General features: G+C 40.8%; 1 protein-coding gene across 1 annotated transcript; it reads right to left on the reverse strand.

The window, feature by feature from the left end:
* Positions 1-3239: 3239 nt before the first annotated feature.
* Positions 3240-11836, reverse strand: LOC311137391 (neuroguidin-like). The gene is made up of 11 exons (XM_084171854.1): positions 11797-11836; positions 11420-11479; positions 9016-9087; positions 8755-8892; positions 8466-8550; positions 8286-8338; positions 7722-7839; positions 7388-7562; positions 7093-7243; positions 5272-5338; positions 3240-4056 (listed from the first exon to the last, which is right to left on the reverse strand). Exons 1-11 carry the CDS (start codon positions 11818-11820, stop codon positions 4043-4045), a joined length of 957 nt encoding a protein of 318 aa, XP_084027980.1. The 5' UTR covers positions 11821-11836; the 3' UTR covers positions 3240-4042.
* Positions 11837-12697: the final 861 nt, after the last annotated feature.

The raw sequence follows: 12697 nt of genomic DNA on the forward strand, positions 1-12697 counted from the left end.
GTCCAAGAGTTGCAAAGCATTTTGGAAAATTAAGTCTCCTATTTAGGGGACTTTGAGCGGTTCAGACCGACATTTGTGTACAGGGCGATCTGTGAATGGCGCAACATCAATTGCTGTGCACTCCGTGAACGCTCTGGTTGTTCCGCTTCACATGCCGCTCTCTGAAATGCAGTATGTGAAATCTGACACCTCATTTGCATTGCGACACGTCCCTGCCTGTGAACCTCGCAGCTCCGTTTACAATACAGCATATGAAACGGGAGACCCTAGCGATTGCAGCAAAAGCAGTATAATCTCGATGTGATGTTCTCGGATGGATTTAGAGCTTTCAACATTAAAAAATAAAGTACTTTAGTAGAATTGAAACAAGACCACATTTTGTTGGTTAGAGGGACAAAATCATGTCGTGCTTAAAGCTGGAGTTGTAAAGAATCGACAGGCATTTGAATAGGGTCTGTGTTGCTCAGAGGACGCTGGGAAGAAAATGATGGAGCCAGATAGCTGCCAAAAGGTTGAACGTTAGGATCATAAGAAAAGCCATGTGTGAAATATAAAACGTAACCGTTAAATTAGATCTGTAAACGTACACACCCTATGTTAAGACTGAATCAACATTTACACGTTAAATTACATTTAGCATTTAGCAGACGCTCTTATCCAGAGCGACTTACAAATTGGTGCATTCACCTTATAGCCAGTGGGATAACCACTTTACCATTTATTTATTTTTCTTTCTTTCTTTGGGGTGGGGTAAGGGGGGGTAGAAGGATTACTTTATCCTATCCCATGTATTCCTTAAAGAGGTGGGGTTTCAAGTGTCTCCAGAAGGTGGTGAGTGACTTCGCTGTCCTGGCGTCGTGAGGGAGCTTGTTCCACCATTGGGGTGCCAGAGCAGCGAACAGTTTTGACTGGGCTGAGCGGGAACTGTGCTTCCGCAGAGGTAGGGGGGCCAGCAGGCCAGAGGTGGATGAACGCAATGCCCTCGTTTGGGTGTAGGGACTGATCAGAGCCTGAAGGTACGGAGGTGCCGTTCCCCTCACAGCTCCGTAGGCAAGCACCATGGTCTTGTAGCAGATGCGAGCTTCAACTGGAAGCCAGTGGAGTGTGCGGAGGAGCGGGGTGACGTGAGATAACTTGGGAAGGTTGAACACCAGACGGGCTGCGGAATTCTGGATGAGTTGTAGGGGTTTAATGGCACAGGCAGGGAGCCCAGCCAACAGCGAGTTGCAGTAATCCAGACGGGAGATGACAAGTGCCTGGATTAGGACCTGTGCCGCTTCCTGTGTAAGGCAGGGTCGTACTCTCCGAATGTTATAGAGCATGAACCTACAGGATCGGGTCACCGCCTTGATGTTAGCGGAGAACGACAGGATGTTGTCCAGGGTCACGCCAAGGCTCTTTGCACTCTGGGAGGAGGACACAACGGAGTTGTCAATTATTACTTTACATCTCCCTTTACTCGGTTACAGATAATTTTTATATGTACAAACTTTTGTCAGGAATGTGGCATCTGCAAAGGACATGAACCGAACATAGCTAGTCAATCAAGCAACTCTAACACAGAAGTTAGTTGCTTTGCAGGTTCCGGTTTAATTTCCAAAACGACGTTATACCAGTAGATGGCGTAGTATAGGCTTGGGCCTTCAGCAAATTACTTGTGAGAATGATACTATAAAGACACAGAAGAGCCGTGTCTAGAATAACCGCCTGGGCTGCAAAATAGAAAGTAAATATGATTTAGGCTAAGCCTATTCCACTATCTAAATATGCCATGCTGTTGTGTTATTTAATGGCCATATAATTGCATAATTATATTTGTATAGCTGCGTGGTGTTACTGTGGCGATCATGTAACATAATGAATCACACTTTTTACAGTATTTGGGAGCACAGACTGTAGGCCTTATATTAGCCATTTTGACTGTTGTACTTGCGAATTCCACTGTATGTAGGCTTGTTATAGCCATTTGCGTTGCACAACCCCATCACGCAGAGGCTATATCAATAAATGAGACAAAACTAAATATTGATTAAATCTTGGCTATAACCTATCCTGAGCTAAATAGCCATGGGGTCCCAAATGGTCAAGACCATCTATAACCTATTCTTATTGCCAGATCTGTTTCCCTATCAGCCACTGCATGTGCTTTAACAATTTTGCTTAAGTATTTAGAGGCCTTACACCAAACAGATCCATTACATTAGTGACCTAAATGTGAAATAAACTTTACTGAGGAGTATTAGAGAATGGAGACTTTTACGTGCAGGATACCTCTTTCCGGTTTCCCTGACTTGTTTTTTTTATACCGTATTATGCTTGTTCAAGTAGCACTCCTCACAGGCTGTTTGTATGTTTTTTTTGTTGTTGGTGAGATGAAACTTCTAAACTCTGAAAGGTATTATTGTACGCCAGAATTGCAACAAGATTTGTTCAAGTCTAAAACATTAGTTCGTAATCGTAACATGGTGTTTGTATGTTCACAGATGAAATTTCACATTTACGTTTCATGTTTCACTCATGGCTTTTCTTACGATCCTAACAATTTACAAATGGATTTTCTAATGATACGTACGTTAAACCTTTTGGCAGCTATCTGGCTCCACAGAAAATGACCAGTACAGTTGTGAAATGGTGCCAATTTTGTACTGTCATTCAGTATGATGTATTTTACAGTTAATGTGGAATATTATAGTAAGTGTCGTTTATAATTTGATTACTATATTTAGAAAAGCATTTCAAGCCCTATTCCCCCACTTCTGTTAAAGGGGAAAACAAATCATGATTGTTTTTTTTAAATATTTGTACTGTGTACCCTCATTTGAATTTCTGGCAGTATAAATAAGCAGTACTAGGTATTGTTTATGGCCCTCTCATGATACATTATTAATTACTATTGGGTATGTCTATTTAGGCTGAAATCTACATTTTTGACATTACTTTCTCAAAATAACTGTTTAATTGTAAGTTGGCATTCTGCTGTTTTTAGTTAAACTAGTTTCTACTTTTAGGCTTGATTTTGGCGAAAAGGGTAAAAGCTTCTTCATGAAAGGCAGGACTATGCTTCGTGAACATGGATAGGTCAGACAAGAAACCGTGGCCTTGATCTTTTGCAGGTGCCCAACACCCTTGTGAGTTAGAATGACAATTTACACATCTTACTTAAAGGTCTCAAGCAAATTGCGTTTTTGTATTCGTGGAGCATGCTATGTACTGTTATGTAAAATAAACCTTACTGTATGTATTAAAGCAGTGAATAAGGTTTTATTAGCTTAGGCAGAAACAATCAAGTACTTGGAAATAGACATTTCAACTGATTGTATGCGACTGTGGATTGTGTTTTGTTTGTTGATTGGAAAAACAAGAACTCAACTTTAAATTGAAAAAAATAAACAATCTATCCAACAGGCCCTTATGCTACAAAATATGGGCGTTAGAGAACAATTAGTTAATGTATTTCAAGAATACACTTGAATTTGAGCAAGAGTGAATTCAGTATGGATGAATGTTAGACCATGTTTGATTGTCCTTAAATTGCATTGTTTTAAATTACATTTACATTTTAGTCATTTAGCAGACACTCTTATCCAGAGCGACTTACAGGAGCAATTAGGGTTAAGTGCCTTGCTCAAGGGCACATCGGCAGATTTTTCACCTAGTCGGCTCGGGGATTAGAACCAGCGACCTTTCGGTTACTGGCACAACGCTCTTAACCACTAAGCTACCTCACTTGTCCTGAATATGTGTGGCTTAACCAGTCACAGTTTATGCCCAATAAGGAAAACATATCTGCTCTGAAGTCCAAATGGATGGAATTTTGAGCATCATGATACTGAAACATTCTTAAAATGCATGAGGGACTCAAACAAGGACTAATGATAGTATGAAAACAAATATTGGGTAAAATGCTCCTTTATAATACACATGGTTTGAGCACCTACAGTCACAAAATGATCCTGAAAAGCTATTCCAAGTGAATTATCCCATTTAGCCTAAAACAACATTCTTCATCCTGCTTTGTGGTTTTAGGATTCCATTCTTGATCCTATCTTCTGAAAGCTGCAGGCAAAGAACAATGTTGATTAACTAACAATGCATAATCACTGCACTCAAGTCATTGTAAAATGGTCTAACATTGAGAATCAATTGAATACACAAAATAAATCACTGATCGCCTGACAATGAGTACGGTTACATGCAATGCACACAATTTGATTGTGGATAGTCAGATTAATAATAGTTCAATTAACGTTTACATGCTTTGCAAGAAGAACAAGTTCCCTAATAATCCTGTTTACATGGACACGTCTGAAATCAGGCTACTGATCATCAAGGACATCAACCGCCACGGCCTGTAAACCCCCATATCATCCAGAAGACGAGGTCAGTACAGGTGCATTAAAGCTGGGACCGAGAGACTGAAAAACAGCTTCTATCTCAAGGCCATCCTCCACCCAGTACCCTGCCCTGACCTTAGTCACTGTCACTAGCCGGCTACCACCCGGTTACTCAACCCTGCACCTTCGAGACTGCTGCCCTATGTACATAGACATGGAACACTGGCCACTTTAATAATGGAACACTGGTCACTTTAATGTTTACATACGGTTTTACTCATTTCATATGTATATACTGTATACTAGTCAATGCCACTCCGACATTGCTTGTCCTAATATTTATATATTTCTTAATTCCATTATTTTCCTTTTAGATTGTTGTGAAGCGTTAGATACTACTGCACTGTTGGAGCTAGGAACACAAGCATTTCGCTACACCTGCAATCACATCTGCTAAATATGTATATGCGACCAATAAAATGTGATATGATTTTTATTTGATGGCACTCTGATAAATGCAGAAAATTGCCAATCAAAATAAACGTTCTACCACAGAGCCCATGTCATTTTTGGGAAGCATATTTGATTCTGAGTTCTGACATACAACGTTTGCATGTGAAAACTACTTCTAAGACGCATGCATTCAATTGTTCCGGGAAGCTCGCTCAGCTTGTGCTAGTACATGCACAGATCAAATACACCGCTGGACCGCCGATTAAGGTGTTTGTGTCTAAATAATTCTAATTATTGCTCAGAAAATTAGGTGTTTTAATCGGCGTATGCTTACTTCGATTTTGACCCTACACCGATTAAGATAAGCAGAGTAAGGTGTTTACATGACTATTGCATAATCTGCATACTGCCATAATCAGTTTAATATCGAATTATTCCTGTGCATGTAAATGTATTCAATGATGTCAACAAAACTCAGGCTCACCTTTTCTTTTAGTTTTCTTCTTCATTAGTTTCTTCTTCTTCTTCTTGGGCCCTGGGTTATCCGTGTCCTGAAGGGATGACACTATCATATATTAATATCATAACACAGCAGTGGAGAATAAATCTGAAGTGTGCCCATTATTCCTGGGACCACCCGTATGTAAAATATTATGCAAGCATGACTGTCGCTTTGGATAAAAGCTTCTGCGAAATGGCATATATACAGTGGGGGAAAAAAGTATTTAGTCAGCCACCAATTGTGCAAGTTCTCCCACTTAAAAAGATGAGAGCGGCCTGTAATTTTCATCATAGGTACACGTCAACTATGACAGACAAAATGAGGGGAAAGAAAATCCAGAAAATCACATTGTAGGATTTTTTATGAATTTATTTGCAAATTATGGTGGAAAATAAGTATTTGGTCAATAACAAAAGTTTCTCAATACTTTGTTATATACCCTTTGTTGGCAATGACACAGGTCAAACGTTTTCTGTGAGTCTTCACAAGGTTTTCACACACTGTTGCTGGTATTTTGGCCCATTCCTCCATGCAGATCTCCTCTAGAGCAGTGATGTTTTGGGGCTGTCGCTGGGCAACACGGACTTTCAACTCCATCCAAAGATTTTCTATGGGGTTGAGATCATGCTGAAAGACCCAGCCACGTTTCATCTTCAATGCCCTTGCTGATGGAAGGAGGTTTTCACTCAAAATCTCACGATACATGGCCCCATTCATTCTTTCCTTTACACGGATCAGTCGTCCTGGTCCCTTTGCAGAAAAACAGCCCCAAAGCATGATGTTTCCACCCCCATGCTTCACAGTAGGTATGGTGTTCTTTGGATGCAACTCAGCATTCTTTGTCCTCCAAACACGATGAGTTGAGTTTTTACCAAAAAGTTCTATTTTGGTTTCATCTGACCATATGACATTCTCCCAATCCTCTTCTGGATCATCCAAATGCACTCTAGCAAACTTCAGACGGGCCTGGACATGTACTGGCTTAAGCAGGGGGACACGTCTGGCACTGCAGGATTTGAGTCCCTGGCGGCGTAGTGTGTTACTGATGGTAGGCTTTGTTACTTTGGTCCCAGCTCTCTGCAGGTCATTCACTAGGTCCCCCCGTGTGGTTCTGGGATTTTTGCTCACCATTCTTGTGATCATTTTGACCCCACGGGGTGAGATCTTGCGTGGAGCCCCAGATCGAGGGAGATTATCAGTGGTCTTGTATGTCTTCCATTTCCTAATAATTGCTCCCACAGTTGATTTCTTCAAACCAAGCTGCTTACCTATTGCAGATTCAGTCTTCCCAGCCTGGTGCAGGTCTACAATTTTGTTTCTGGTGTCCTTTGACAGCTCTTTGGTCTTGGCCATAGTGGAGTTTGGAGTGTGACTGTTTGAGGTTGTGGACAGGTGTATTTTATACTGATAACAAGTTCAAACAGGTGCCATTAATACAGGTAACGAGTGGAGGACAGAGGAGCCTCTTAAAGAAGAAGTTACAGGTCTGTGAGAGCCAGAAATCTTGCTTGTTTGTAGGTGACCAAATACTTATTTTCCACCATAATTTGCAAATAAATTCATTAAAAATCTTACAATGTGATTTTCTGGAAAAAAAATGCTCAATTTGTCTGTCATAGTTGACGTGTACCTATGATGAAAATTACAGGCCTCTCATCTTTTTAAGTGGGAGAACTTGCACAATTGGTGGCTGACTAAATACTTTTTTCCCCCACTGTATCTTATATTATCATTCACTGCATATCAGCAAGGAGTGTGACCTGTAGAATACTGGTGTGTGTCACTTAAATGTGTCCAACTCACCTGTCCCTCTCCGCCCGTCAGGGCTGTGATGTCACTGAACCGTGTGATGCCGCTCAGCTGACCAGACATTCCCAGCATGCCTCTCTTCTTAGCACTTCTCTCATTTCGGGGCACTTGCAGACGCACCATCATCGACTCCTCAAAGTTTTTCCTAAAGGAAGAAAATAAATACATGAAGGGACTCCCTCTAAATGAGAGGACTCAAACTACTGTAGTACTACACAGTTAAATGAGAAACAAATCAATAATCTAATCAATGATTGTGTCATCAATGTGTGATGATGACAGCACTGACCTGTGCAGCTGCTCTCGGCTCTGTCTATCCGTCTGGAAGTCCCTGTGCTCGCGGATCTCCTCGGGAGCATCGCTGTACTGCTGCCGGAGCTCCTGGATCACAGAGCTGCGGAGGGCGGCACGCCTCTGCTTGTCCGCCAGCTCCTTCTTTTTGTCTGCATCGGTCAGGTCTCCCTCTGTTGGTCAAGTAAAGAGGTGTTATACATCACAGCCATGGTTTTGTTTTTTTATCATCCATCACAGAAATAAGAAAGCTTTGGGTGCATTTTTAAGAGGGGATGTCTAAATACAATTCAACAGAGAGGAAGATAAAATACTGTTATATTTGACATTACCATAGTGCATTGGGGCAATCTTGGGGGGAACATATTTCTTGCCACTAGATGGCACTTTTTTCTCAGTGCCTTCAGCCTTCTCTCCATCTTCATCCTCTGAGTCTTCTGATTCACTTAGCTATGGAATGATTTTTTAGATTTTTTTAAAAAGTAAGGACATTCAAAAGCTGTTGCGTAAACCAGATTTCATTCTGCGATAGGGAACAATGCAACAAAATGAATAATAATATAATTAAGCAATAAGGCCTGAGGGGGTGTGGTATATGGACAATATACCACAGCTAAGGGCTGTTCTTTGCACGATGCAACACGGAGTGCCTGGATACAGTACTTAGCAGTGGTATATTGGCCATATACCACAAACCCCAGAGGTGCCTTATTGCTATTATAAACTGGTTACCAAGGTAATTAGAGCAGTAACAATAAATATTTTGTCATACCGTGGTATACGGTCTGATATACCACGGCTGTCAGCCAATCAGCATTCAGGGCTCGAAACACCCAGTTTATAATTGTATTCATCTAACATAGATTGAGGGATGCCAAGAGATGAGAAGTGCTTACTTTGCTAACGAGGTTCTCCGGATTGGGACGGAACTGCAATGGGTCATTTTCCCCTACAAAATATAAAAAAAACTATTTGCAATACAATCAAGGAATGTTTATCACATGCATTCTGATAAGTACATACATTTTTCATAACAATTAAAAGACTTGCTTCCTTTCCTCAATATCACATCTCACCTAAGCTCCCAGTCACTGCTGTTCGCACCAATTTATCAATCTGATATCTCAGTTTCTGGTCCAGAGGGCGCATCTTCTCCAAAACCTTTAAGTAGAGCATCACAATAGTTAGAATATAGCAACAGAGGTCCAAGATAGCATTCATGAGCCCAGACAAGACCAAGAAGACTATGCAAGAAGTCAACAGTCATTTGAATGTGGGATGATGAAAATGGGAGAGGTTGCACATGTACAGCCCCACACACTGAGTGGTACAACATGTAGTGACCAGCAATGAAGGGTATCTTACTGTTCTGACGGTGACCAGTCTGTGAAGGGCACCACTGTCTTTCACACTACCACCCTCGGATTTAAGACTGATCAGGTGAGTGACATCTTGCAGGTAAAACAGCAGCAGCTGATATCTAAGGTCAAGGAAAGACAAACCCTACAAGAGAGTGGGAAATTTACATTTGCATAAATCATTTGAGAGAGACAATGCTGCCTGTTTGAGTCCACGCCAATGTGAACTCTCAATGCCCTTATGTGTGAATCCTATAATAGTACTTACCTTGGATGTTTGGAATTTTCCATCTTGGACCCTCTTTAGCAAATCTCGAACCTGCCCTGTAACTGATGCCACCTAGGATTGAATGTGTACAGACTGACCTTATACATCTGAGTGACTGGTAATAGATCTCAGTAACTAGTAATAGATATGACTGATAAACACTACCGTAGCTACAGTACCAGTCAAAAGTTTGGACACACCTACTCATTCTAGGGTTTTTCTTTATTTTTACTATTTTCTACATTGTAGAATAATAGTGAAGACATCAAAACTATGAAATAACACATATGGAATCATGTAGTAAACAAAAAAGTGTTACATCAAAATATATTTTATATTTGAGATTATTTTTATTATTTATTTTTTGTCATTTAGCAGACACTCTTATCCAGAGCGACTTACAGTTAGTGAACACATATTTTTTTATACTGGCCCCCCGTGGGAATCGAACCCACAACCCTGGCGTTGCAAACGCTATGCTCTATCAACTGAGCTACATCCCTGCCGGCCATTCCCTCCCCTACCCTGGACGACGCTGGGCCAATTGTGCGCCGCCCATGAGTCTCCCGGTCGCGGCCGGCTGCGACAGAGCCTGGATTCGAACCAGGATCTCTAGTGGCACAGTTAGCACTGCGATGCAGTGCCTTAGACCACTGCGCCACTCAGGAGTATTCTTCAAAGTAGCCACCCTTTGCAGTCCAACTCATCCCAATTGGGTTGAGGTCGGGTGATTGTGGAGGCCAGGTCATCTGATGCAGCACTCCATCACTCTCCTTGGTCAAATAGCCCTTACACAGCCTGGAGGTGTGTTTTAGGTCATTGTCCTGTTGAAAAACAAATGATAGTCCCACTAAGCAAAAACCAGATGGGATGGCGTATCACTGCAGAATGCTGTGGTAACCATGCTGGTTAAGTGTGCTTTGAATTCTAAATAAATCACAGACTGTCACCAGCAAAGCACCCCCACACCTCCTCCTCCATGCTTCATGGTGGGAACCACACGTGGAGATAATCCGTTCACCTACTCTGCATCTCACAAAGACACGGCGGTTGGAACCAAAAATCTTAAATTTGGACTCATCAGAACAAAGGACAGATTTCCACCGGTCTAATGTCCATTGCTCGTGTTTCTTGGCCCAAGCAAGTCTCTTCTTGTTATTGGTGTCCTTTAGTAGTGGTTTCTTTGCAGCAATTCGACCATGAAGGCCTGATTCATGCAGTCAAATCTGAACAGTTGATGTTGAGATGTGTTTGTTACTTGAACCCTGTGAAGCATTTATTTGGGCTGCAATTTCTGAGGCTGGTAACGCTAACAAACGTATCCTCTGCAGCAGAGGTAACTCTGGGTCTTCCATTCCTGTGGCGGTCCTCATGAGAGCCAATTTCATCATAGAGCTTGATGATTTTTGGAACTGCACTTGAAGAAACTTTAAAAGTTCTTGAAATTTTCCGCATTGAGTAACCTTCATGTCTTAAAGTAACGATGGACTGTCGTTTCTCTTTGCTTATTTAAGCTGTTCTTGCCATAATATGGACTTGGTCTTTTACCAAATATTCTGTATACCAACCCTACCTTTTCACAACACAACTGATTGGCTCAAACGCATTAAGAAGAAAGAAATTCCACAAATTAACTTTTAACAAGGTACACCTGTTAATTGAAATGGATTCCAGGTGACTACCCCATGAAGCTGGTTGAGAGAATGCCAAGAGTGTGCAAAGCTGTCATCAAGGCAAAGGGTGGCTACTTTAAAGAATCTCAAACATAACATATTTTGATTTGTTTAACACTTATTTGGTTACTACATGATTCCATGTGTTATTTAATAGTTTTGTTGTCTTCACTATTATTCTACAATGTGGAAAATAGTAAAAATAAATAAATAAAAACCCAGGAATGAGTAGGTGTCCAAACTTTTGACTGGTACTGTATGTCACATCATTAGCAAGAAGCTACAGAAGACAAACAGCTGGCTGTATTCAAGCTACAGATCGTACACCAGATAATGTGATATAGCCAAAGATTTTTGGTATCCATTACTGGGTGTTACAGGTTTGCCTATTCAAAACGTTGTCATAGATTTTTCAACTGAATCTTCTAAAATGTCTTTGTCCAGTTGCAGGTGGTTCTTTTGAATTTAGAAAATGCTCCGTTTTTTAAATAGACAAGATTGCGGCGTACATATTGTTGGATTATTTCATGGAGCAAAACATTTATTTATTTTAATAATGGAGCATTTTCGAAATTCAAAAGAACCACCTGCAACTGGTCACGGACATTTTAGACGTTTTGTATAGGTCGTTTGGTATAGGCAAACCTGTAACGCTCAGTAATGGATTCCACAAATATTTGGTTCTCATTATCTGGTGTCAAATCTGTAACTAGCTGTATTCTGAACCTAACCTGTTCAGTGAGACTGTTCAACAGCCGCACAGCATTGGGTCCATCACTGTCAATCAAATCCTGAAAGAAAATAGCAAATCAAAATATTACAATAATACTTCTGTCAAAGTTAGTAAACCCAGGCAAACACTGTCCCATTGTTAGCTACTACAGCTAGCTAGCTACAGGACTTGGCTACTAGCTAAGCTAATTAGTTAGCTATCTAACTAGCTAGTCAAATTCTGACTAAATAGCTATGGCAAGCCCTGTGTGAAGTGGCTGGATAATTGCGGTCTTTTCAATCATGAGATATGGCAGAAATAAGGTTAATAATCTTGAAACGTTTCAATAAATATCCAAAATCTTGACATAAAACTAAAGCATATTGCCCAACTCACGTTTTCGCTATAGGAAGCCGCCATTTTGATTAAAAGTTGCAAGTACGGAACTTGCTAAGGGACAGTGGAATTGCTAGAAAGAGTTTCGTAATTCGTATCACGTTGATTACAATATCATGTCCAAATAATTATGGATTATGCACATTGCACTTATGCAAAATGCCCATGGTGAATAAGACAAAACAACAAAAACATAAACAACTAATACAACATAATAACCTCATATTTTGGGTTATGGACGACTGCTGCCCAATGCATATAGAGTCATTGAACACTGGTCACTTAGACAATGTTTATATACTGTTTTACCCACTTTATATGTATATACTGTATTCTAGTCATGGCTCATCCTATATAACTATATCCGGACTCTGATATTGCTCGTTCTGATATTTCAAATATGTTTTAACTTTTCCGATTATGTATGTATTGTTTTTGTATTGCTAGATATTTCTGCACTGCTGGAGCTTGAAACATAAGCATTTCGCTGCACCTGCAATAACATCTGCAAATCTGTGTACATGACCAATTAACTTTGATTTGATTTGGTAGGGGTATAATGTATACTTATACACTGAGTGTACAAAACATTAGGAACACCTTCCTAATATTGAGTTGCACCCCCTTTTGCCCTTAGAACAGCCTCAATTCATCGGGGCATGGACTCTACAAGGTGTTGAATGCGTTCCACAGGGATGCTGGCCCATGTTGACTCCAATGCTTCCCACAGTTGTGTCAAGTTGGCTGGATGTCCTTTGGGTGGTGGACCATTCTTGATACAAACGGGGGAAACTGTTGAGTGTGAAAAACCCAGCAGCGTTGCAGTTCTTGACACAGTCAAACCGGTGTGCCTGGCACCTACTACCATACCCCATTCAAAAGCATTTAAATATTTTGTCTT

Source organism: Coregonus lavaretus (assembly GCF_964263955.1).
Source record: "Coregonus lavaretus genome assembly, chromosome: 2".
Classification (NCBI taxonomy): Eukaryota; Metazoa; Chordata; class Actinopteri; order Salmoniformes; family Salmonidae; genus Coregonus; species Coregonus lavaretus.

Bases quoted from the DNA above. Each gene is read 5' to 3' on its own strand.
- LOC311137391 (XM_084171854.1), bottom strand. From the start codon at position 11,820: ATGGCGGCTTCCTATAGCGAAAAC. The intron at 9,088-11,419 runs GTTAGGTTCAGA...ATTCAATCCTAG, and splicing joins TGAACAGTCTCACTGAACAG to GTGGCATCAGTTACAGGGCA. The intron at 8,551-8,754 runs GTAAGATACCCT...CTCTACTTAAAG, and splicing joins GACTGGTCACCGTCAGAACA to GTTTTGGAGAAGATGCGCCC.